The sequence below is a fragment of the Myotis brandtii genome, unplaced genomic scaffold (genome assembly GCF_000412655.1).
Source record: "Myotis brandtii unplaced genomic scaffold, ASM41265v1 scaffold293, whole genome shotgun sequence".
NCBI classification, from domain to species: domain Eukaryota; kingdom Metazoa; phylum Chordata; class Mammalia; order Chiroptera; family Vespertilionidae; genus Myotis; species Myotis brandtii.
Genome location: NW_005361201.1, coordinates 715,817 through 741,828, shown reverse-complemented (window position 1 = coordinate 741,828; position 26,012 = coordinate 715,817). Strand labels below are relative to the sequence as shown.

The following is a 26,012-nucleotide window of genomic DNA, read 5'->3' as shown; positions in this document are numbered from 1 at the left end:
TGCTCGTTACACTCTGATGTAATTAATAAATCTTTCCTCAATTCGATGGAGAGCTCTGCAGGCGAAGACTGGCTCTTTGTCATGTGCCCATAAGAACACCACTTGTTAAGTTCACACACTGAGCAGGTACTCAAGGCAGGATAAATGCACTGAATGAATGAATGAGAAACGTTTAAGTCTAGCATGGTGCTGGGCAGCGGGAAGAACATCACACTTGGGGCCTGACCCTGTAGCTGGCCTCAGGTCTGGAGTCCGTAACTTGACAGCCATGCACATGGGAGTAAGTCACTTCACCTCTGAAGCCCGGGGCCTGCATCGGTATAGTGGGAACAACGGCGACCTCTCCTGGCTACTACAAAAACCACATGTGGGACGACATAAAAGTGATAGAGGCGTTCACTGTTGCTTCTACATTGATAAATCGAATTCATTCTGAGTGATTCCTAAAATGATTTATCTTCCTTTCATCCCCTGGTAAAATCACTAACATGGAGAGGATATGGGGAGAGCCCTGTAGGTTACATACAGCGAGCCATCAACTGGAGAGGGCGATTTAACACATAAAGGAAGTCTGCACCATTTTAAAAACCTCTTTGATCGTGTCTCTCTCTCTAGAGATGGAGACAATCAGTCGCAGAGATGCGTGATTTGCAGAGCGGAGACAGTGCAGTGGCCAGCAACGTTCTCTCTCACTGAACCGAGGAGTTAAACACTAGCTCCCCTGGCTACTAGTTCTGTGACTGAGAGCAAGTTATCTAATTCCTCTAAGCCTCCGTTTGTTCAGCTATAGAATGGGGATTTCAAAAGAGGTAGGCAGCTCATAGAAACGTGGGGATGAAGAAATGAGTCGAGGCATGAAGAGCTCTTAGCTGGGTCTCTGCGCACACGTGGTGCTCACTCAGCAGTGGTTCCTGTGGCCAGTCCCAGGACCACACAGGGTGCTGCAGGAGGGACAGAGGCCAGGGGTCCTGGCTCCATCTCAGCGCTTTCCTTCCCAGCCTCTGCCTGGCTCACCTAAAGCGAAAAGGCACCTCGAGGGGCAGAGGGACATCAGACAGGGGAGGCTTAACGTGAGGCTTGACAGATACACAAGGAATTTTCTTCCTCCTCCTACTTGCCAGATGCTTGCTCTTTACCATTAAGAGTATTTCTCTCATAAAAAAGCTTGAAATGTTTGCACTGGACAGTGTTCTCAGTGGTCAGAGTGTCAGCCTGTGCACCGCAGGGTAAAGGGTTCGATTCCCGGTCAAGGGCACGTGCCTCGGTTGCAGGTTCGATCCCTGACCCCAGTTGGGCGCATGTACGTTACAATAAATTGATGTGACTCTCTCATATCGATATTTCTTTTGCTCTTTCTCTCTCTCCTGCCCTCCTCCCCGCTCCCCTATCTCTCCTTCCCTTCCACTCTCTCTAAAACCCAATGGGAAAAATATCCTCAGGTGAGGATTAACAAAAACAAAACAAAAAAGCTTTAAATTTTTAAAGAAAGGTTAGATGTTTTATAAACTTGTAAATGATTCCAGACCCCAAAACAGGGGGAATAGGACTGATGGTGATCAAAGACTGCCGTATATTTTAATTTTGAAAACTGTTCAGAGAACAACTGTATTAAAAGCTGTGCGTGCAGACGAGTGCTGAGTCGTTATCTAAGCCTTGGCCCTCTTCTCTGGACTGTTAGCTGAGCTGATGACGTGATTTAATAAAAAGATGACTAGCTCCCAGTTACAAGGTTCGGGCGTGACCCTCAGGCCTGACATTGCCTCACTGGCTGGACCCAGCTGGCTTTACTCTGAAACCACTCCAGGCAGTCTTGCCAGCAGCTATTGGCAGGAGTGCTAACGATCTCCTAGGACACCACTCAGGCAGGGAGACGGGAATGGGCACGAGTCTAAGCCTATGAACGGCTATGTACACATGTGTGCATATGTGCACTGGCATTTTATATACAAATATGTACCTGTGCTCACACTTACATGTGACTGTTGATGTACTTCCACATACCTATGGGCGTATGAGTGTGTGTGTACAGCTGTGTATGTGTATGTACTTAGGGTGGAAACTATAAAATGAGAGCCTAGGATATGACATTCAATCATTCAATCCTTAGTCCCCTTTTGCTATGTAGAGGTGTCGGTTATCATCCAGCTGTGCAGTGTGGTCAAGGACACGACACGCCCGAAGCTCAGGATCAACTGACTACTGTGAGCACAGCTCTGGGGCTTCCTTAGGATCAGGGCTAGGGGAGCTGCCATCTGCTGGAGAGGACTCCTCCACATGCACCATGTAGCACCCGGCCAGTGTCTGCATCCTGCAAAGGCGTGTGATGGAGCTGAGCAGCCAGAGGCTCTCACGGGGCCAGAACCACACAGAGCAGAGCGAGCAGTGCCTGGCTCCACGCATGTTCCTATGATGTGCTGCTATCAGAGTCAGAGACTGAGGGACAGATAACAGACAGAAGGACGGTCAGATGCAAACACCCAGGCTTGTCTCCTCAGTACACCCTGGTTCTTTCCTTCTTCTAGAATTGGCCCCGCTCGCCGCTCCCCGTCTCCCTCTTCCTGCTCTCTCCTCCGACCCCCAGCACACAGCAGGGACTGGAAACGTGCTTACTCTGTGTGCTGTGGTGAGAAACGGCATCCAAGACCACACCTCTGTGAGGAGAAGCCTCAGCTACTCAGCAGGGTGGCTTCTGGGTTTTTCATTTTTAAAGTACATTCAGGATGGGCTGATGTTGGAGCCTGCCGAGTGACACCAAACCACCCCTCACGCATCTGCTCATGCTGCTGCTGCTTCTGAAATGCACCCCCCCACCTCTCCCGTCCCCACTCCCCATCCCCACAGGCCTGGTGCACTCCTACTCATCCTGAGTCAGCTCAAATTTGACCTCCTCTCTTTAGCTTTCTCTGGCCCTCCCCAAGCCTTGCTGTATTCATTGTTCCCTCAAGCGCACTGCCTATACCTCTGTGAGAGCTTATCCCTGGTACCTCAGCTGTTGACCTAAATGTTCCCAGAGGGCAGTCCTGGTTCCTGCCCTCGGTCACCTAGAAGCCACCAGAAAGGCCCCCTTGTCCATGGCCCGGGAAGGGCGTGGCGGCTGCTCCTACCTGTACAGGAACGGCGCGACCGTGGCAGTGTTAGGGTGGCTGTACTGCTGCTGGGGCTGAGGTAGCTGAACACTGACGGTGTTGCTTCCTGTGGTCTGGGTGGTCCCGATGGACCCGCTGACAGTCTGGCTGCTGATGCTGTGGTTCAGGGTGGTCCCGCCGGGGCCTTTGCCTTCCGAGGACGCCAGGCTGGAGGAGGAACTGGAGTGTCTGCCGTCCAGCTGGGGCTTCTGCTGGGGCAGCCCCGAGCTCGGCTTCCCACCCCGGCTCCGCTCCCCATCCTTGGAAGGGGCAGGGGCACTTGGGGACTTCCCGGGCATGCTCTTCATCCCTGGTTTTGGTATTCCACTGAGGGAAGGGGCCGCGGCCTCCTTCTTGGCACTGCTGAGCTTGCCCCCTTTGGGGATGAAGCTGGCGATCTTGGAGGACTTTTTTGGCATCTCGGTCGCGGCTGCCCCGCTGGGGTCTTCTCTGGGCCCCTCTTTGAGGTCCGGCCTCTCCGTCACAGAGGCTCTCTTGCCAAGGTCCTTGCTTTTCTCCTTTTCCTTCTCCCGCTGCTGTTTCTCCTTTTCCTTCTCATTGCCTTTCGGGGAACTCTTCTTGGTGGTCAGCGCCCGGCTGAACGTTCTCTGGGCAATGCCCTTGAGTGCGATCTTGGGGCTGCTGGAAGCGGGGCCCGCCGTGGAGAGCGTGCGGCCGGTGGCCTCCATCTCTTCACTCTCTTCGACGCTGGACAGAATCTCCAGCCGCTCACAGCTCGTGTCCCGAGACCCCGGGCCCTCCCCTGCCTTGGAGCCCCCTTTGCTGTTGAAGAGTTTTAGCTTTTCCAGCATGGACTTCTGGGTGTTGGGCGCTGGCTTCAAGGCTTCAGGGCTGGGCCTGGGGGCCTCGGGCACGGGCTGCTTGACCGAGAGCATGGACGACGTGGCGCTGTGCTTCACGCTGATGGACTTGCTGCGCCAGGGCTTGGTGGCCGCGCCGGGCTGGGGGATGGCCGAGGAGACACCGCAGTTAGCAAGGGTGGAGCTGCTGCCACTCTCGAAAGAAGCAGGTGCACTTTCGCTCATCCCGGGGTGGGAGGAGGCAGGGCTGGCCAAGGGCTCTGCAGAGATGGGAGAGAGAAGGGAGACTGAGTTACACTGGTGGGCCTGCCTCACTGACAGTGAGGAGGGTCGGCCATGGTTCCTCAGCCACTCACTCCCAGCCCAAGTGCCTCAGAGCCCCACTCCCTGCTCTGTGCGTTACCTGAGGCTAATTTTAAATCCTTCCTCGACTTCCTCCTGCTCTCCATCACTCACAGTTCACATTTCCGCACGTGCTGTGCAAAGGCACGCTGATCTTAACATCAAATGTGCGTGCACAAAGCACAATTAACACTTATATTTATGGAAAAAGAAACAAACTCACACCTGCACCCCCACTGTGGTGTTGTAGGAAGGATGTAGGAAATGTCTACTGCTTTTGAGTTATTCAGCCCACAGCACCATTTCCCAGTTATGGGAAACAATTGAGCATTATCCAACCCAACTTTAAGAAAACAATGTAGCAGTTACATTAAAACAGAACAGGCAAAAAAAAAAAAAAAAAGAAAGGAAGAAAAAGAAAAGCCCTGGCCAGTGTGGCTAGTTGGTTAGGCACCCTCCTGTCCTATACATCAAAGGGCTGCCGGTTTGATTCCGGGTCAGGGCACATGACCCATAGGGGGCATGCAGGAGGCAGCCGAGTGATGTTTCACTCTCACATCAATGTTTCTCTCTCCCTCTCCCCTCCTCTCTCTGAAAATCAATAAAAATATTTTTTTGGGGGGAAAAAAGGAGTAGAAGAAAACCAAGCATCATCTTCACAGAAGGATGATTACCCACAGAAGTTGCTAAGTCCTATCAAAGCAGATCCGTTTTCCCTATGTTTGGCACTTTTAAAGAGTTACAAACACGATTCAGACTAGACTTAAAATAGGAAAGACTTCTCAGCTTAGCGTATAAGCTGTGCACAGGGCTGCATTGTTGCGGGTTATCTGAAAGTCAAGGCTTCCCCCTTGGCGCTCAGGGGGGATGTCCCGGCCAGACTCTGCTCAGAAAAGCCTCAGCATATTTCCAAACTGGAACTGGAATTTATTCTGGGAAGGGCGGGTTCCCAACTGGAGTTCTGCTCAGCACCAAGGGGGCCCATATCATGGACATGAGCACCGGACATGAGCACCGTAGCGCCCTCCTCAGGAACAGCCAGAACCAAGCAGCCCTGGCTGTGAGCAAGGTGCGCCTGCCCGCCCGCCTGCCCGGTGCACAGAGCAGATGGATGCGGCACTTCAGACCCCAGAGCGCACATCCCTGTTTGCAGTCAGAGTGACAGGACTTACCGAGCGGCAGCCACTTTCTCCCGAAACAACTCCCTGTGAAAAGCTCTCCTACCAGAGAAGCTGTCCTTCCAATTGTCACAAGTGTTTTTGGTTAAACTGCTCATGTTTCTAATTAGCTTTTGTCATCCGTAACTGCTCCGGTGCCCAGAAGCCGGCGGGATTAACGGCTGCTTCTTCTGCTCTTTCTTTCCTTCTTTTCTGGCAGGGGAACAGCTTCCCTCGCTCTCAGCTGCTCAGGGAAGCCACAGCCCAGGGTGATCCAAAGCAGACCTCCCAATGTTTTAAAACACATACATCTTCCTGACTTACTGGGGATTTGGGTTGGGATGGGGAGTGGGGGTGGGGTGCTGCACAATCCTCCCTAAGAAAACTCACGGGGCGGTGCTGGATCTTTTCCTGGGGAGGCCAGAGACTGGCTCGGAGACAGGCTCATGGCACCCACCCACACTGCCTGCCTTCCGAGCTCTCACCGCCTGGCGCTGCTTCCAGAGGGCCTCGGAGTGTCGGGCACAGTGTTAGGCACACATGCGGTGAAGAGGGGATAACTGCCCACCTTTAGGGACGAGGAGACTGAGGCTCAGGGAGGGCTAAGGACAGACCCTAACTCATGCAGCTGGAAGCGAACGTCCCTGGAATGGGAGCCCAGGGCTCCTGACACAGTGCTCCTGTGGGACCGTATCACGGCGACCTCCTTTGAGGAAGAATACATTTCAACAACAGCACGTGAAGGACGAGAGTGCTTTCCAGGCACCACCTTTTCTATTGCTTAGGTGTGTTTATGACATCTGAGGTGAGGCCTGAGCCAGCCCAGACACTGGAAAGGAGGCAGCCTGTACCCCAGAGGCCGGCTCTCTGGAGGAAATCCTAATGCCCTTCCATGCCCAATTCTATTTCTCTTAGGACAGCTGTTATCCCTTTACCAGGGGAGGCTGAGACCTGGGGCAGAGCATTCATTCATTCATTCATTCATTCAATATATTCATTCATATCAATAGTCACTCATTCAATGAGCACCTTAGTATGTGCAGACATGGCTCTAGGCACTTGGGATACATCGATGACAAAGATCCCTGCCCTCCTGGAGCATACATCCTAGCGGGAGGAACAAATGACAGTCAACGCCATTCCTGAATCCATTGTATCATCTGTTAGGAAATAAGTGCTCGGGAGAAGGGCACTTTGGGAGCAGGTTGCAACAGTCTTACAGGAATGACGACCTCACATCTAGAGACACACCGCTCTTCCCCAAAGAAGTTTTAGGCATATTCCCCGCTGACCATGCACTGACCATACACACATGAATCACTGGGCCGTCTCTGCTCCCACGCATTCCTTGGAACTCATAAGGCTTGTTGGAAATGGTTTCGATGAGAAATGCCCCTACCTAGCATCTCTGTATATATTTTTAAATGTTTTTATTGATTTTTAGAGAAGAGGAAAGGAGTGGGGGCGGGGAGAAACATCGATGAGAGAGAAACATTCATAGGCTGCCTCCTGCACGCCATCTACTGGGGAACGAGCCCAAAACCTGGGCACGTGCCCTGACTGGGAATTGAACCAATGACCACTCAGTGCATGAGGTGATGCTCAACCAAATGAGCCACACCGGCCAGGAAACATACCTGTCTGGAAATTAGCCAACAACTAACTAGCTAAGGACTGACCCAGAGTTAAACAGGTTTGTCTAAATGAAATATGCAGACTAACTGAAGATGCTCGTCTCCCTCAGGAAAGATGTGTGATGGAGGGAAAGGGCTCACACAACGTAGGCAGGACAGGCACTCACAGAGTCACTTCTCAGGCCCTGGTGAGACAGCTCCCAGAAACTCCTACTTGTCTTTCAAACCCCAGCTCAGTGCCTTCTCCTCCGCCACTGTCTGAGACCCTCCAGCTTAAGGAACTGTCTGGCTTGCATCACATGGAATTGCTCCCTAGTCTGTGTTTTCCTAGGAGACTGTCCATACCTCCCCATAAAAGGATTTTGGAGGGCTACCTACTTACACCAGGCACTGGAAATACAGAGTTGCATAAAATACAGCTGCTGCCCTCTACGAATTCACTGTCCAAAGGGGCAACAGACCTCAAAACAGAACACAGCAATCACATAAAGGGCTGTGAGGGCTGTACAAGACCCAAGGATCAGGATCCACCAATTCTTCCTGGAGGGTTTGGGAAACCCTCACAGAGGAGGTGACTCAAGTTTGTCACGCTATGGGCTGGTTTCTTATACCACTGGTCTGTGAGTTCCTCCAGGACAGACACCCCCGCCCCCTTCCCGATTCATCTTTGTGTCCCAACACCTGCCAGAGCCCCAGAAATGGTTATACAGTTAACCCTAGAAAAACAGCTGAATTTCATGTATAATTTTGACTCCCCCAAAACATAACTACTAACAACCTACTACTGAGTGGAAGCCTTACCGACAACGTAAAGTCCATGAACACATATTTTGTATGTTTTATGTATTATATACTGTTTTTTTTTTTACAATAAAACAAGCTAGAGAAAAGAAAATGTTATTAAGAAAATCACAAGGAAGAGAAAATACGTTTATAGTATTTATTGGGGGAAATCTATGTATCAGTGGGCCTGCACAGTTCAAATCCGGATTGTTCAAGGGTCAACTATACATGGTTTCTGAATTATTGGTTGGTAGTTTTGACATTTGCAAGTTACAGTTAACGCAATGGGAGACACAAGATTTGTGATTAGTCATTAGGGTTTTATTAAAATGTCTCAGCCTAAACTCAGAAAAACAACAACAACAACAACAAAAAAACACACAAAAACACACCCCAGGATCAGGACTTGGAGCTTCAGAACACCCCCCCAACCTTGGCCTTTTGCCTGGGCTCCCCTGGTTGTGAGATCCTGGGCGCATCTGAAGGACACTCATTACTGCTATAAAGGGAAGCACCTGGAGATGCCTGTGCACTTGCTTTCCAGAAGTTCCCTAAGCAGGATGACAAGGCAGCTGAGGATCAGATCCATACTGTCGCTTGTGTCATGGCCAAAATCCCCTTAATTGTGAAGAGGGCTCGGGGTCCTGTGTGGTCTGCCCAGGTTCACTTGACACGACTCTGTCACTCACTTTAGATGCTGGTGAAGTGGCGAGTGGGGCCTGCTCCTCTATCTTTGGAAAGCAGCCATTTTTAATACCAGGTGCTGAGATTCTGAGCACAAGTATTCTTACCAAGCCTCAGAGTTTGTCATCAACAAAGGGTGTGACCCTAGATATGCCGTTTTGCCCCTCTGCGCCCCAGTCGCCCCACCTGTAAGAAAGAGGATGAGCTGTTTCCCTAGAGTCCTTTCAGCTCTATTTCTATCCCATCTCAGCGGGTCTCCACGTGACCCTGTGCGGCTGGCCCACAGCCAGGCCTGTCCCTCTGGCCCATGAACGCAGCCCACTCACCAAGTTCTACCATCACCCGGAGCTATGACACACAGGGCTTCTCCACCTCCAAACAGTCCCCTCCAAAGTCCTCTCAGGATGTTTACTATAAATGGAGAAACCTGGTCCAGGTATAGTCAACCTTGGAGGAGTTGCTAGTGAATTCAGAAATGCTAGTATTGTATGAAAACAAGCATGGAAAAGAGAGGGTGGGGTGAGTCCTTTAAAATTAAGAGCACTTCTCTCCCTAATAATGGAAAGCTCATTTCTTTTCTCATGTCTGGGAACCTTTGTTAAAGCAAAGGCATTGAAGAGGGAGAAGGGAGAAAAGCCTGAAAGTACATCAGTATTTCCCCAACACTGCCATGTGGGCCCCTGAGGGAGGTGACCTTGTTTTACAGAGCACATGAGTGAGCACTTTTAGATTTTAAAAGTTACATATTTATCTTATTGCATATTAGGAAAAATAAATGGCCATCTATAAAGTTGCAGTTTCATGAATATTAAATGTAGATTAAATTTGAGTTGATTTAAGGAAAATAGGAAACAAACAAATACAAGTGGTTCACAGATTTGGCAAAAATCACACGGAAGGTTTGTGAAAGACTAAAGTTGGGGAAGCACTTTTCCATTAAACAAGAAATATTTACGTTATATTAAATCTTTTTAAATGTAATCAACCAAATAGAAATCAAATCAGAAGGCCCATATAAAGGAGAGGTTCAAAACTAATCTAAGATGGCTACTTTTAGAACTTTATACATATTTAAGCATGACATTTTGCTGAGAATGGCCAGATAGGGCAACATGACCGGGCTTTGTTTAGCCAAAGATAATTTTTTAAATAATCCCTTTCACAAGTTTTTGATTACTAAACATAGTAAGAATGACAGTTTACATCACACCCAACAAGTCTCAAAATACCATAAGTCAAACTGATAAATACCAAGACACCCTCTTAGGATGTACAATGAACTCTGATAGGTGCTGATCACGGCCCCAGACAGACTTTATGTCCCGCTAACGGACCTGCAGACCGCACATCTCGGCCTGAAAAGACCAGCTTACAAGGTCCACCCACCACCAACTGACAAACCACAGCAAGAAGAAAAAGTCTCATTTGAAATATTGCAGACAGGATGCCTTTGAAGAAAGGCTTTTATTTTGCTAATTTTTTAAGGGTTTAGGGAGAGCATGAATCCTCCTTTAGGAAGGGGAACAGCTTGGTTTTTCTGGCAACCAGCCTTCACCTTCCCAGACAGTAACCGAAATACTTTGTAAATGAAAATACTGTCCACCACTGATAAACAAGCGTGTCTTCCTCTCTCCCTCCACGAGGGCCAACACTGGCCCCGGGTCCCTCTGTCCCCAGCATCTTAGTTCAGATCTGAGTTAGGGAGACGTTGGTGGTCTGGTCCCAATGCCAGCAGGTACTCAGGGAGGGTACTCAAAGCCTGCAGATCCCACCTCCCATCACCCTACTGTGATTGCAAACCTGCCTCGGGGAGGTTTCCCTGCCTAAGTCTTCCCTGTAATCTTCAGGAAAAGGCCTGATAATTGGGCCTGGGAAAATGTTTGCAATTTCCTATAATTTGTTAAGGTGTCAATCTTGAGCATTCGAATGTGTTAGGGTAATTGAAACCAGTTGTGTGTGTGTGTGTGTGTGTAAGTACATAGACTCCAGGCACATAGACTGGAGACTGTTTTCAGAGCTGCTTAAGTCAATTTCTTTCCAACCCTGTGAGCCACCAGACCACAGAGCCTCCCTCGATCCACTCAGTGGTGCTGCAGGATGTCCTGAGGCTGGAGAAGCTTTCTCAGAACTGTTGTGACCAATGTCTACTATTAAGGGCACGGGCTTCAACACAGTCTTCTCTCCAATTCCTTCTTGGAGAGAACCCTTGGAGGTAGGGAGAGGGAGAAGGAAGGCATGAGAATCACAAGGACAGTGAGAGGGCATGGAGTGAGAAGAAGCTGGGCTCTGGGTCCATATGCTCTGAATCTTCTTGTGTCTATAATTCCACAAGCTCCTGGAACAACCATGTTAGAATAAAGATAGTGATTTATACAAACAAATCTTTTTTTAAAGTTGTTGTTAATTCAACCCCTGTCAAAATCCCAATGATTGTGGGTTGTTTTGTGTGTGTGTTTTTGCAGAAATAGAAAAATCCACCCTAAAATTCATACAGAATTTCAAGTGACTCCAAATAACCAAAACAATCTTGAAAAAGAACACAATTGGAGATCGCATAAGTTCAGATTTCAAACGTACTACAAAACTACAATAATCAAGTTTGTGTGATACTGGCATAAAGACAGACATATAGACCAAAGGAGTAGACTAGAGAGCCCAGAAATAAACTTTTGCATATATGGTCAAATGATTTTCAAGACTATTCAATGGGGTAAGGAGAGTATATTCAGGAAGTGGTGCTGGGAAAACTGGATATTCACAGGCAAAAAAATCAAGTTAGATTAATACCTTATACCATATAAAAATAACTCAAAATGGATCACAAACTTAAACGTAAGAGCTAAAAGTATAACGCTTTTAGGAGAAAACAGAGGACAAAAGCTTCATGACACTGGACTTGGCAGTGGTTTCTTGGACATGACTCCAAAAGCAGAGGCAACAAAAGAAAAATAGATAAGTTAAACTTCCAAAAATTAAAAACATTTGTGCATCAAAGGGCACTATGAACAGAGTGAAAAGGCAACCTATGAAATGGGAGAAAATACTTGCAAATCACATATATAATAAGGAATTGATATCCAGAATACAAAAAGAGCCCCTGTAACTCAACAACACAACAAACTGATTAAAAATGGGCAAAGGACTTGAATAGACTTTTATCCAAAGACGATATCCAAACAGCCAATACGCACATGGCAAGATATTCACATCGTCAATCATCAGGGAACGCAAACCAAAGCCACAATGAGATACCACTTCATACCCCTTAGGATGGCTATTAAAGAAACAAAAACAGAAAATAAGTGTTACTGTGGGAATGTAAGGTGGCAAAGCCATTGTGGGAAACACAATGGCAGTTCCTGAAAAAAATTAAACATAGAATATGATCCAGCAATTTCAATCCTGGGTAAATACCCTAAACAAAGTAAAAGCAGGGACTTGAACAGATATTTGTACACCTACATTCACAGCAGCATTACGCACAATAGCCAAAAGGTAAAAGCAATCCGAGTGTCCATCAATGGATAAACAATAAATATTGTTTGGATAAATGAGTGGATAAACTAAATGTGGTATGTACATACAAAGAAATGTTAATTCAGTCTTCAAAAGGAGGGAAGTTCTGACACATGCTATATCATGGATGAACTTCAAAGACATGCAAACTGAAATGGACCAATCATGAAAATACAAATACTACATAATTCCACTTGTAAGAGGTACCTAAAGTAGTCAAATTCATAGAGACAGAAAGTAGAATGGTGGTTGCTAGGGACTGGGGGAGGAAGGAATGGGAAGTTATTGTTCAATGGGTACAGAGTTTCAGCTGGGGAAGAACAAAAAGTTTGGGAGATAGATGGTGTAATGTTGTACTACAGTGTGAATGTACTTAATGTTTCTAATGATTCTGAGAGAGAAACATTGATGTGAGAGAGGAACATCGATTGGTTGCCTCTCATATGTGCCCCAACCGGAATCAACCCGCACACAATCTTTTGGTGTACGGGAAGATGCTCCAACCAACTGAACCCCCTGGCCAGGGCCAGGACATTATATTTCTAAATGGCTAACACGGACAATATTATATAAGATATATTTTATTACAATAAAAAAATAAAGAGTTGTATTTGGCTGCAGGTAACAGAATTCTGACCACCATGGCCTACACAGGTGAAGGGTTCACTACTTTATGTCCAGTGTTTAGCATGGGCGTTGCATATACAAAGGGCTCAATAAATGCTGGTTAATTCTTTTTAAAGTTTCTCTGTTAGTTTGATGGTTAATGAATCATGTGAAATTGTAAAGTTTTGAATATTACCTTATCAGTGCTATTTCATTCTAGCTTGAAAAACAATTGCTTTAATAGACTAGTGGTCCTCTAATAAACCCTGGGAGGCACATAAATTACACCACTTGGCTTTTTCTTCCTTAACTTGGCCGTCATTAACTCTTTGGTTGAGCTCTTTCCTCGGACTGGGATGCCTCACTGTCCCCCTCATCGCCTCACACCCATATTCAACCTTCGCCCCCAGTCCCCCTTCCCTGCCATTTCTTCTGGGAAACCAGAAGCCACCCCTTTTCATCTAAAGAGGCACAAGGCCCTGTGGGGCTTCTCTAGGGTCCCTGACCCTTGCTGCCCCGCACAGTGGTTAGCAGTTGCACTCAGCTTACTTACAAGAATGGCTAATGCACTAATAGGTGCCCAGAAATGGCTGTTGAAAAAAATCAAACAACTAAAATCTATTACTCACACTGGACCCCTCCATATGGTTCAAAATTAAAATCAGGTGTGCCTGGCTTTCCCCTCTTGGCTAACCGTGCCAGCTGTTCTCTTTAAAGCTAAATGAACTCAGAAGATTAGAAACCTTGGTGATGTTTGTGATGCTTTCAATGATCTTTTTTTTTTTCTATGTATGGTGGAAATCTTGCTACACCGGCCACTGCAAATGTCATCATATACGAGTACTCCAGTGTCTGTGCCGGTGTGACCCATATCAATGTGCAGGTTGTAGAAGTGTGTTATCATAACAATGAAGCTGCCTCTTTCTGCACGACCACAAAGTTCCCTGCTCTCCTGGTGACTTTCTCGCCCAGGAGGCAGTGGGAAAGAGGCCCTCGACAGCTGGGGCAAAGGCGGTGGTATTTCTTTTTAATACATGACAAGGTAATTCTTTTCCTTCAGTGGCTTATTTTGGAGAAAACCAAGTGAAACGAGGGGTAATGAGGTCACTCACTTCCCTGTTGGTAACCAAAGAGCCGTAAAAGAACATAAGGAAGTATCATTTTCCTACACAATTTCCACTACCTTTCCTCCAGTTTCACGGGGCACATTTTCAAACCCCACTAACTGGCATAAAGAACCGGTAAAGCCGAGCAAAGGCTAGACTTGCTGGAAGCATTTGTATACAGCCGGGCTTATGTTTCACCTTGTAATAGCAGCTTAGAAAGAGAATACATTCTTAAAATCTCCCCCTCCCTCCCACACACCCTGTACCTCAAAAGGTGCCCCACACATATTTTTGAAATCTTCCCACTCAGCTGGATAAGGAGACATTGTTCAACTGCTGACATTTCAAGGAAGATAACGTAAAAAAAGTGTTCCTGTTCTTTATCTTTCATTTCTTGAAGCCAGATCACCCATGAAACACCTCCTTCCTCTCTTTTGAACTTATTTGTTCAAAATCCCAAGCAATATGTTTCAGGAGAAAGCTTTTGTTCTAATTGGTCGAGCCATTTCTCTATCTTGTACCATATATGGCTGTGAAAAAGTACAAAACTGGCTGCAGAAAACCTTCTCCCTTTTTTCAAGGGTGTATGAAATTTCAGAGATTATAAACACTTTTCAGGGGGCCGGGCTCATTCTTGCAGGAGGTCACTGTCCACGCTAACAGCTCTTTGGCAGGGCGCAGTGGTTGTACACTATTGCCAATCCATCCCTCCAAGACACAGTGAGCTAAGGAGTTCTGCAGGCCCCTCCTCTCAGATCCCAGCCCAACCTTCCTGCTTTCTCCTGGGGCAAAGGCCTGACACTCCGAGATAGGAGCCTCCAAACCAATGTTAAACCAAAATGCTTTTCACTGAACAACGCAAGTAATAGAGAGAAGGGATTCTAGGGTCGTACATGTTTGGAAAACAGAGGGCTAAATAGAAGCGTACCTCGTTTTATTGTGCTTTGCTTTATTATGCTTCACAGATTTTGCTTTTTTATTTTTTTCTAAGTTGAAGGTAATACCCTCTCCTCCCCATCAAAAGAATTATGATTGCCTTATTGCAGTACTCTCTCTATTGCAGTGGTCTGGAAGGGAACCCACAGTATCTCCACGATAGGTCTGTAGTAGTCAAACAGTGTCCTTGCCTGCAGGACTTCTCAGAGTCTTTAATGTGCTTGCTTACACTGGAAATATCCAAGATGATAATGGGATGGTGTGATTCCTTAAGTGTATTTTTGCTGCCATAGAAGTGATGTTATGGAAGAGCTTAAGGAAATAGCTTATTATGGGATGCAATTTGGTAAACACGGTCCTAGTGGAGAAAATGGGCACAAAACTCAAATAAGAGAAGACAGCTGTTCAACAGGCTACAGCCACTAACCAGGAGAGCTATGCAAGGGAGAAGGAAGAGGATCATCCCCTGTTACTTCCAAAGAAGTTACAATCTAATAGACTGTGGAAGGATTCCATGATATGCACTCTGGGCATTAAACATCCTTAATGTGTACCTGTTCCCTTTTATTTCAAAAGGATTAGTGGGAGGCTCTTCCCTGAAGCCCATGACTGCATGAGAACAGGAAGCAGGCGTCTGGCTGCACCGTGATATGCCCAAAGAAGAGATTTCTATCAACAGTTAGGATCACTGCGACTCAGCCCTGGGACATGGCAGCCACAAACACTGCTGTGTTCTTGGCCTGTATTAATAGAAGAATCACATTCGGAACAAGGGAGGTGAGCTCTTACCCAGCTGTGTACAGCTCGGATATGGGCTGGAATGGTGAAATCTTCAGAATTTTGGACCTGGGAAGGCTTCTTAGAGATCTGCTATAAACTCACTCATTTCCCAAAACAGGGACAGAGCCTTAGGCAGGTAATGCCTTCTCTGGGGTCTTGCAGTTGGTAAATGGCACAGCTGTTGTTGAACTTGGGACTCTGGAGCTGGTTAAATAAAGTAGCTTTGCTGGTCCTACTCCCCAACCCACCAATTCAGAGTGTCTGGGAGGGACCCAAGTGGCTGGAGTGCTAGCTGATCCCCAGGGACTGTTGTCCCTGTTGAACTGCAAAAACCAGGTATTTAAGAATTCCAGTCTTCCTACAACACTGAGAAATGGTAGCTTGCCCAGGACCAGAACTAGAATCTGAGCATGACCCTAATCACTCTCAATAAGGAGCAGCCGAAATGATTGAGACATTCGGTGTGGAGAAGAGAACTTAGGATAAGGCAAGTGTTCCAGGAACTCATATCACCAAGGTGGCTTTCCTGTCTCTTTGATTTTTCTGCCCACTGACCCTGAAAAGAAATTTAAAAAAATGGGCCCATGGTTCATGTTGGCTCTGAACAAGAGTGTGTGGACAGTGAGAGGCCAGGGATCCATGACAGCACTGGGGGTGGGGGTCGTGGGTTCCACGGAGAGACATAGGGACAGCCAAGGAGGAGCCAGAGCTGGGGAAGGCAGTGTTTATAGCAACTGTGGAAAAGGGGAGCACAGCCAATGCGTTTTTATATGTTCTCTGCTTCACTTCTACCAGAGCAGCTCTCTTTACATGCAAGATTTTATTTGACATAAGGTTTCCATAGGAAAAAACCTATAACAATATTAATAATTACATGTTAATAAGAATAATAGCCAACATATATGAAGCCTGCACTTGGTGCCAGACACTGTGCTAGAAAGCATTTTCAAAAATATGTTTTTATTGATTTTTAGAGAGAGCAAAAGGGAGAGGGAGGGAGGGAAAGAGGGAGAGAGAGAGAAACATGGATGGGTTGCCTCCCGCACACACCCTGACCAGGGATGGAACTCGCAACCTGGGCATGTGCCCTGACTTGGAATCAAACTGAAGACCTTTAGGTGCACAGATGGCACTCAACCAACTGAGCCACAGCAGCCAGGGCTAGAAAGCATTTTTATTGTATTGACTTTTCATCAGCAAGATAAATCTAGTGAGGGAGGTAATGATGGTTCCATTTCACCAATGAGGAAACTGAGTCATGGGGCTTTAGCAGGTTACCCAAGATCAAACAGATTAGGGCCAGCCAACTTTAATTCAAGTCCACACTCTAGCGGCTCTCCTAGTCTGCTCTGCCTTCAGAGGAGACAATGAACTGGACTCTCAATGCATGTGCTCCTCTCTAGGTACAAGATAGAGCATTTTCATCAAGTCTTCTGTCAATGGTTTTCAGAGACTCGACAGCAAAGTTCTCTGACCTTTAACTCCTTCCCTGAGGAAAAAGAGAATTTTTCCCTCCAGGAGGTTCTTTTAAAAAATGGGGCTGTCAAACACTAAGCAATAATTTAAGTATGGTTTTTGTTCTTCAAAATGTAGAATGCTGGCAAAATGTAATCTTTCTGCTATTATTTTTTCTGCCAATCAAAATCAGAAGCCAACCAAAGACTTAACTTACTAGATTTCTCCGGGGGAATCAATGCAGAAACTGAGAGCTGAATTGGACTATTATTCACTACCTGTGATTGTATTATGCCAAATGTGCAGAAACAGAAAGAAAAAGAACAGTCATTTATCTGGATTCTGCCAAGAGTGCAGACACTCAGTATCAGATAGATCAAATGATTTCGGGCCTTCGTGGATGTCACTGATCCACACAGCGCTCTCCCAGACTTCTGAGCCTTTTCACCTGACAGTTGTCTTCTTAATGAAAAAACAGAATTTTTCTTCTGAAGAAACAAAATACAGCGAGGTAGAAAGTGCCCCTGGAGACTGCTCACAGGCTTGACTCACCCAAATCGGGAAGCAATTTCCTCCAGGTGTCTGCTTTGTTTTATGCAACAGGCCTGGCTGTGACAAGCTGAGGGTAGACTGCGTTTCCGTAAATGGCGCACTCATCCTAGTAACTCTTCTGTGAGGCTAGATCATCTTTTAAAAACAAGATGATCTTTTAAAAACAAGACAATTGTGATGAGGCGGGAAGCACGCCAAGGTCATTGCCATATTTTGCATGGTGCTCCTCGCACCACCTGGAGAAGCATGCAACAGCAGCACTTTGTGGATGGGTTCAAGTCCAACTGAATAGCTTGGTACCCTGGAGTGGGTTACTTGGGCTAGCTGAGCTCCAGTTTATTCATAAGTGAAAATAAAACTAACACCAGTGACTATCATTTACTGAGTGCTGACCAGGTGGCAGGTACTACTGTACTGTGCTAAGTGCTTTAAATGATTTCATTTAACGAATTCATTTAATTAGTGATTTCATTCATTCAAACATAAGCAAGCTATGAAGTGGATTTACTGCAGCTCAGACACGTTAGAAGCTTGCCCAACGCCATGACTAGTGATTGGTAGAGTGAGGCTTTGAACACGAAGGCCTGTTCTCCTCATCCATGGACTGCACTGCAGGGCGATGGTGACCAGAGCGTTCTGCCTTCCCCACGAGGAGCAGAGCAGCAATGATGGGAGAGCACCCTGCAGAAAGCCTGCACACAGATCTTCAATCCCCTACAAACACTGAGCTTTCTCAGAGTGAGGTACAGCTGTGGCAAATGTTGGTGGAATTGTCTCCCATAAGCAGAGGGGGACCAGGGGACCCCCTAAAAGCCCTCTCTGACCCAACTCTATAGAGGAAGAGACAAGTACCCTTCCCGAGGCCCTGTGCAGTCTAAACTCCCCAAATTTTGCAAGGAGGTCCCCACAGCACTGCCCAGGCAAACTGCAATCACTGGCAAGCTCCCTGTTCCTCTCCCCACCAGGGCCCCGTGTGCCTCGTCCACCTCACCAGGCTCGCTGGAGGCAGCCCAGTTCACACACAGCTCCGCTGTCTGCCGTGATGACTCAGACACTCCTGGCAACATCTGCTCTGTTTCCGTAAGACTCAAAGGGTTCTTCACATGAGTGCGAGTGAAAGGGATTCAAGGGGCTTCTCACCCATGCGCAGGGCTCTGAGACGTAATGTGGAAACCAGGCTCGCTCGAGAACCAGCTTGGAGGATTTAATGCGCACTTACTCATGCCAAAGCTCATTACACGCTGTACCAGGGGATCTCTGTCATCTTGAATAAAAAATTCTGGAGGTACAGTAACCAGGGGTATGATTCAGGCTCAAAGTGATTTGGAGATGTTTCTCCTCGGAATCTTAAAAGAACCACAACATGCAGTGTTTGTTCCTCCATCCATCCTATCCCATCCCAGCCCTCCAGCGTTTTGGACACGTCTGTTCCAGGAACTTTCCCAGGTGCTGGAGATACAGCAATGAATGATGGTCTACGCCTTTAAGGGGTTCTAAGTCTTGGAGGTGTGAGAGACCATCAAGCAGAAGTAACAGCAAAGTGTGAAACTGTTGTGATGGGGGATGTTCATGGAGCTGTGGATCACAAAGTGGTGACTTAACCCTGGGAGTCAAGAAAGCCATTTGAGCCAGGGTTTCCCACCTCTGCATAGAACATTTAGAACATAATTCTTCACAAAGCATTAAAAGGAAATGAAGTGTCTAGAGACCCAAACCTAGTGATTCCAATCAAACTCGGAAGGACAAAATCCCCAGATTCTCCACTTGATCAGGGTAAAATCTGGTCAGCCAAATGCATCCCTGGTACTAATCACAATCAGTAACTTCAAGGGCATATCCACAGCACCCAGGCATAATGAAAAACGGGACACACATGCAGTCAGAATGTTATTCCTCCTGCTCACCCAGCATACACATACTCTATTCATTCAGAACCCTAACTGAATTTATCTCCACATTGAAGGATCAATACTTACAGCCCCAGTCCAGGCTGGAGAAAACGGGCCTACAGACTCAACTCTCTCATTCTTTCCCAACGCTAGCTGACAAGCCAAAAGCAATGTTGATGGTTTCAAATAATATCACTGACTACTGATCTAGTCTCTCCCGGCTACCAATCGAGACACCACAAGTTCAGGGCAAATGGCTAATCTTCCTCTATGAAGAGACACATATCGCCGTGACAAAGATGGGAATGAGTGATAGAGACCCAAATTAAATTTTATATTCTCAATTTGGGACTTAAAGGAGAAAATGAAGGCAGGAAAAGACAACTAATATGAGCTCCACACTGGCCAGGACTGAGCTTGGTATCTGGTTTCTGTCCTTAATCTTCACAACCGCCTCCTGAGGAGGGCAGTATCAAGCCTGTTTCACAGAACAGTGAACTCAGGCTCAGGGAGGTTGAGTCACTGGCCTGACAGCACACAGCTGGTGAGGGCCAAGGTGAGATTCAAGCTGAGTTCTGTGCAACATGGAGGCTAACAGTTCGTTGCCTCAGCTTCATTCTCTTTTGTAAAAATTAATGGAACTGTGGGACCAAAGCTTTGGAGTGAGGGATGAGGGATGGGAAGTGGGTAGCAGAATATTTCTTGGAAGCCACTGTTTGTTAGGGCAATGAGAGCACCAGGATTTCTGTTAGGATGGGAGAGTTGTCTCTGGTTGAATTCCCAAGCTGAAGTCCTGGAGGAACCTGAATATGGGGGCAACTGTCTTGCAGAAGGAAAAGAACTGCTTGCTTAGATCAAAAGGAGGGAAAAGAAGTGGGCAGGAGTTTGGCTCAGTGGATAGAGTGTCGGCCTGTGGACTGGAGGGTCCCAGGTTCGATTCTGGTCAAGGGCATGTACTTTGGTTGCGGGCACATCCCCAGTAGGGGGTGTGCAGGAGGCAGCTGATCAATGTTTTTCTCTCTCATTGATGTTTCTAACTCTCTATCCCTCTCCCTTCCTCTCTGTAAAAAATCAATAAAATATATATTAAAAAAATAGGAACTGAGTGCTATCAATGGCCATTCCTTGGAAACTAACAAGAAAGTAGGCTTCTGTGTTTGGGGTATTGGGGTGGAATGGAGAAAACCTTCACAGAGAGCAGCTGGGGAAACAGTTCATGGGGTCACCCAGAAATCCTGAGCGAGGTTACAGGCAGACATCAATCAGATCTCCCAAGAGCAGGAAGGTCTTTGCAAGTATCTGGGCTGGTTGGTTAGGACTACTTACCTCTCAGTTACCCAGGCATTGCCTCTGTCTGCATCAAGGGCAGCCCTGCAACTGCTCCTCTCTGCCTTAGTCTGCTCTCCTTTACCTCACAGCACCCCCACTTCCCTCCCCAACTTCTCCCTGTGAGGGTCGCAGCCCAGCTCATCCTCCTCTCATCTCCTCATCCTCTGCCCTTACAGGTCTTAGCCCTCTGTGTCCACCACAAGCCTGAAACAGACTCAGCTTACTGTAAATGAATATCTTCTCTAGGACAGAGGTCAGCAAACCAGGGCCCAAAGGCCAAATCTGGCCCACCATTAATTTTTGTAAATAAAGTTTTATTGGAACACAGCCATGCTCATTCATTTACATATTGTTTATAGTTTCTTTCTCACTATAATGGTAGAACTGAGCAGTTGCAACAGAGGCCCTATGACTGGCAAAGCCCAAAATATTTATCATCTGGTTATTTAAGATAATGTTTGCTAAGCCTGGCTTAAGAATATGAATTCCTTCAGGCCAGGGACCCTGTTTCATTCATCCTTTTATCTCCAGCACCTGATAAGAATAAATGTTACTTAAGTGGGTGAATGCATGCATGAGGGTTAGAGGAGCATCATTAGGTCAGGAACCTAATACAGTGATTATTGCAAAAAGGATAATCAGAAATGCTTTCAACAACCAAGAAGAGAGAAGCTAGCTAACTGTGTTTTCTAGTTAAGCCAGTTAACAGCAATAACAAAAGCCTTTTATGTTTTAATGTTCATTGATTTGTTTTGTTTATTTTCCCTCAAAAGCATGTTATTCCATTTGCCTTCCTCAGTAAACTTGGATCTAATTGAAAATTCCATGTGATGCTTCAGGCTGCATTTCTGAACATCAGTGTCCATTACTGAAAATCAAAGATGTAGCTTTTAGATGTACGGTGATCCATCTTCCAGTTAAATGCAGAGTTATTGTTTTTTTTTATATATTCCAAAAATATAAACTTATTTCTCCATCATTTTAATTAGTAATAACAGCTCAATAACTTATTGAGCATATATTGTGTAAAACTCACTGTGCTAAGTACTTTACTTGGATTGCCTAATTTACTCCTCACAATATCCAAGAAGTACATACTGCTACATCCCCAATTTATAGATGGGAAAATGGAGGCCTGGAAAGATTAAGTAGCTTGTCCAGTGTCAAAGGTCAGGTACACATCTTCTGGCTCTAGTGTCTGAGCTTAAATAATCACTCTATAGCTCATTCACTCATTCATTCACTCTACCAACAAATGTTTATTTGAAGTCTCTGCATACCAAGTTCTGTGATGGCAATAGAGAGAGGAGAACAAGGCCCAGTCCCCGCTCTCAAGGAGCTCACCTGCTTATGGAGGACAGACAAGAACCATAAGGCATGGGGAGGATGACTGGGGATTAAGGTCAGGGTGCCGTGGGAACTCAGAGAAGGAGTTTCACACCCAGTCCCAGGGGTCAGGAAAAGCTTTCTAGAGGAAACAAAGTCTAACCTGGAACACAGGAGAGGAATTAGAAACTTGGTGGGAAGAATGAGGAATGAGGAGAGCAGAGTACATTTCCAACAGAGAGCAGATATGTGAGATATGTGAGAGCATACGTGCCCTGCACGAAACTGCTCACTGCTCCACGTGGCGGGAACTTCACATGAGAAGGCAGGCCAGCTCACAGGGGCTTTGTAGGCCAACGTGGCAAGTCTCCACCCTCCAAATGGTCAAACAGAGAGGAAAATGGTAATAGAGTGTTCCAAGGTCCATTCTAGAGCAGGGTAGGGAGCAGCCAGCCCGTGGGCCATATCATTTGGTCTGACCCTACCAAGGCAGCCACAGGCGTGTCTCAAAATTCAATAAATCTAGCAGCTTTTTTCATAGAAACATAATTTTTAAGTTGACAATTTTGTATGGCCAGCGAATAATGTTATAAATATCCAAAAGGCCCTTGGCAGAAAAAAGGTTCCCCACCCCTGCTCTAGAGGTTCTCTCGACCACAATTTTCCTCCTCTCAAGAAAAATCATGTTCTTCTTTATGAAAATAAGACAATTTCTTATTTGGGATTTCCCCCTACCTGTATCCTGCCAAAAACTAACCCTTGATAGACTCCATGAAACCATTAGACTAGCTGTGCCCCAAATTTAAAGCACTGAATTGGTGCAGCAAATCTGTGTCCCATTTTTGAGTTAAATTAAATTATTCACTGGAGGGACTCAGCTACCAAGCTTTGGAGAGGGAGGAATGTGAAAAAACAATATGATTTTAACAGCTGGTACCAGAGCTCCTCTTAGAAGCTTTGTTTGGGAAATACCTTGGATCTAGGCCACTCCAACTGTAGAAGATGAGGCGGTGGGGGTGGGGTTTGGAAGGAGACAAGAAGACAGAGATAAATTGCTCTGTATAAGAAATAGGAGGAGAGATGGACACTGAACAATGCAGTAGGTCCAATATTCCATTTTAATCTGTTTGTATTGCAACACTGTAACCCCTCCATGGCCCTAAACCTCCAGGAAAAATCTACTATGCGCCCAAAGCTTTATGTCACTCTTCTGAGGATCAAGTGAGTTGGGTTGGTTCCAATGGGCAAGAGAGGGATATTGCACATGGAATGGTAAGATACATGATCTATAAGCTCAAGTATTTCAGCAAAATAGGAACTAGGAACAGATACTGACCAATAGCGTGCTTACTGCTCAAGATCATTCTTCAAATTAGGAGCAGACCTGGGACCAGAGCTGGGGCTGCGTGCCTCTCTCCCTCGTGCCTCCAAGTCCTTCTCTCAGGGAAGGACAGGCACAGACTCGGCTGGCACTGGGCAGGGGCTCCCACAGGCAGCTCTGGCTAAACTTTCACATCTGACCAGCTTACCATTTGGAGAGATTCTGACTCTCCCTGCAAGAAAGGGAAGAGCTCCGCCAGGATGTGCGTGAGCGTGAGAAAGCCAGCCACAGACCCAGCCAACAAGAGAAGACTCACCTGGGGTGGTCAGCAGCAAAGCAATGAGAGGAGGAACAGAATTCTCCAAGAATTGCCAAGGACATGGATGGAAACAGCAGGCTGATGGGATGGGATATTCCTGACTGAAAGGAGCCCCCACACCCACGTTGATGGGCAGGGAACAGGAAGAGCAGAGAAAGGAGGCCCTTTTAGGTTCTTAATACATCTCCAAACACAAAAATACAAAGTGTACAAAGGTGATGCTTCCTTTCATTGCAATAAAGATCAAATTAGGCATCCTCAACGTTTTTCAAAGGATTTCTGGCCTGGTTATGTTACAGAAACCAGGGCAGGGTGATTCAAACCTGCTGTCCATACAGAGGGAAGGAGAGAAATGCCAGTGATTCTGCAGCTGCCCGACCGGAGTCCTGGAGAAGCCACTGTCGCAGCAATGCTGATGCCCAGAAAGAAGCCAACTTCCAGAGCAGGACTTAAACCAAATAAACCCGAAGGCTATCGATTTAGGAGGTGGGCCTTAAAATAGCAGCCAGGAATGCGAGGGTTCCCTGGGACCACTCAGATGACATGCCCCATCCCGCCTTTAGTAAAACTGTGCACTGAAAGTGTCTGTTTAGTTGAGTTTCTGAGTTGCCAATATGTTTTCAGGTCAAGGAAGTCCATCTGGACGCAAACATACTGGGTGAGCAAATGCACAAAGGGATGCACTTGGAGGGGCAGGTAGGGTGCCCAGAGAAGTCAGACAAAATTTGGGTCCCCAAGAAAATCATTCCAGAGTTAGGAAGAGGAGTACCCACAGTGTCATGCCCCCAAGGTGAGGATTTCCAGTGAAACTAATGGGATGGTCTTCATGAAGATGGGTATTTGAAATGGACTCTGAAGGATGCATTTTCTTTTAAAAATATATATTTTTTATTGATTTCAGGGAGAGGAAGAGAGGATAGAAACACCAACAATGAGAGAATCATTGATTGGCTGCCTCCTGCATGCCCCCTACTGGGGATCAAGCCAGCAACCATGGCATGCACTCTCCTTACTGGGAATCAAAGGAACCGTGATCTCCTGGTTCAAAGGTCGACACTCAACCACTGAGCCATGCCAGCTGGGCCTTTATTTTAAGGAGTGTCTATTCGGTGACGGGTTATGGGACACAGCCATCAGCAGTGACCAGTCTCATGGGGGGATAAGGAGAGTCAGGCATTCTGAAATATTACAGTTAAACACTGTTTTGTTTTGTTTTCTGTTTCATTTAATTAACATTTTAGTAACCAGCAGCACAGACGGTAAAGTCCAAATGTGATTGATTAGGTGGAATGTAAATATTTGCTCAAAGCTGCGGGTGTTTGAAAGCAGAGCAGCCTTTCTCAAGAGATACAGAAATGCATGAAAATCACATTTTTTTTTCTTTTTGCAGTTTTTCCCTCTACAAGTTAAGAGGGGGGGAACATCCTAGGGTCCAGATCTCAATTTCATTTCTATTCTTTTTTTTTTAATTACAAAACCAATTGACCCTAGCCCAACTTGCTCTTGAGAGTACACACACACACACACACACACACACACACAGAGTTCACTAATCTTTATTTAATGAGATAAAATTGAGAATCACTACCAAATGGACATTTTGCTTAAAAATTAGAATGTAAGCACCAAAAAAAAGTTTCTCGGCGGAGCTCTACCCTAGCAGAGGCTCAGTGATGAAGTCTCTGCAGCCCACCATCTCACCAAGGAGACCTGGCTGCCACAGTGGCTGCAGGAGTCATCACGTGCTCACGAAGGCAGAGCTGCCTTTTGCTAAGAGCCATTGAAACTCCCTGGGATGTAGCTGGCCCAGGTCTACATCACCAGAGCTCTATCAGGGCCCTCGTGTCCACAAGCACACTTGTCACTGGATCCTGGTGGGCCTTCCCTTCTACTGTTAGCCCACCACCATGTCAGCAAAGCTCCTTGGGCAGAACTGTGTGTGTCTCTCCTGCCCTGGGCTGGGCTTTCTCACTCCATAGTGCTGGGAAAATGGATTTCTACCCTGACTGGCCTGTGTGGGCCCACTGGGTCATTAAAAGGATTCTAGTACCAATTCCCATGTGTGAGTGTATGTGTGGGGGAGGTGTTCTCCACCTATCCAAGCAATTCTCCATCATCAACTGGGTATCCTACAATTCAATTCAATTCTGACACTATCTGCCTGGAGATAGCATCAGATCCCACAGGTGAAGGGCTCCCACAAGACTGCCCCCTCCCTCAACCTCAGACACCAGCTGCAAACCCAGATTGCCACCTGTGCTTCTGACTGACTGGCAATAGATTGCAAGTTCCCATGATCCTCTTTCTTGGATTTAATTAATTTGCTAGAGC

General features: G+C 46.5%; 1 protein-coding gene across 9 annotated transcripts in view; it reads right to left on the bottom strand.

The window, feature by feature from the left end:
• NAV2 (neuron navigator 2) overlaps positions 1–26,012 on the bottom strand; it is a 365,341-nt gene that overhangs the window by 148,015 nt on the left and 191,314 nt on the right. For 6 of the 9 annotated variants that reach the window (XM_005869398.2, XM_014542231.1, XM_005869396.2 and 3 more), the window contains exon 1: positions 3,105–4,202. In XM_005869398.2, the coding sequence (XP_005869460.1) occupies positions 3,105–4,171 (1,067 nt within the window). In that variant the 5' untranslated portion in view covers positions 4,172–4,202. Of the gene's footprint in view, positions 1–3,104; positions 4,207–26,012 lie in introns of those variants that run through there. The other 3 variants (XM_005869395.2, XM_005869393.2, XM_005869394.2) reach the window with 1 other exon arrangement.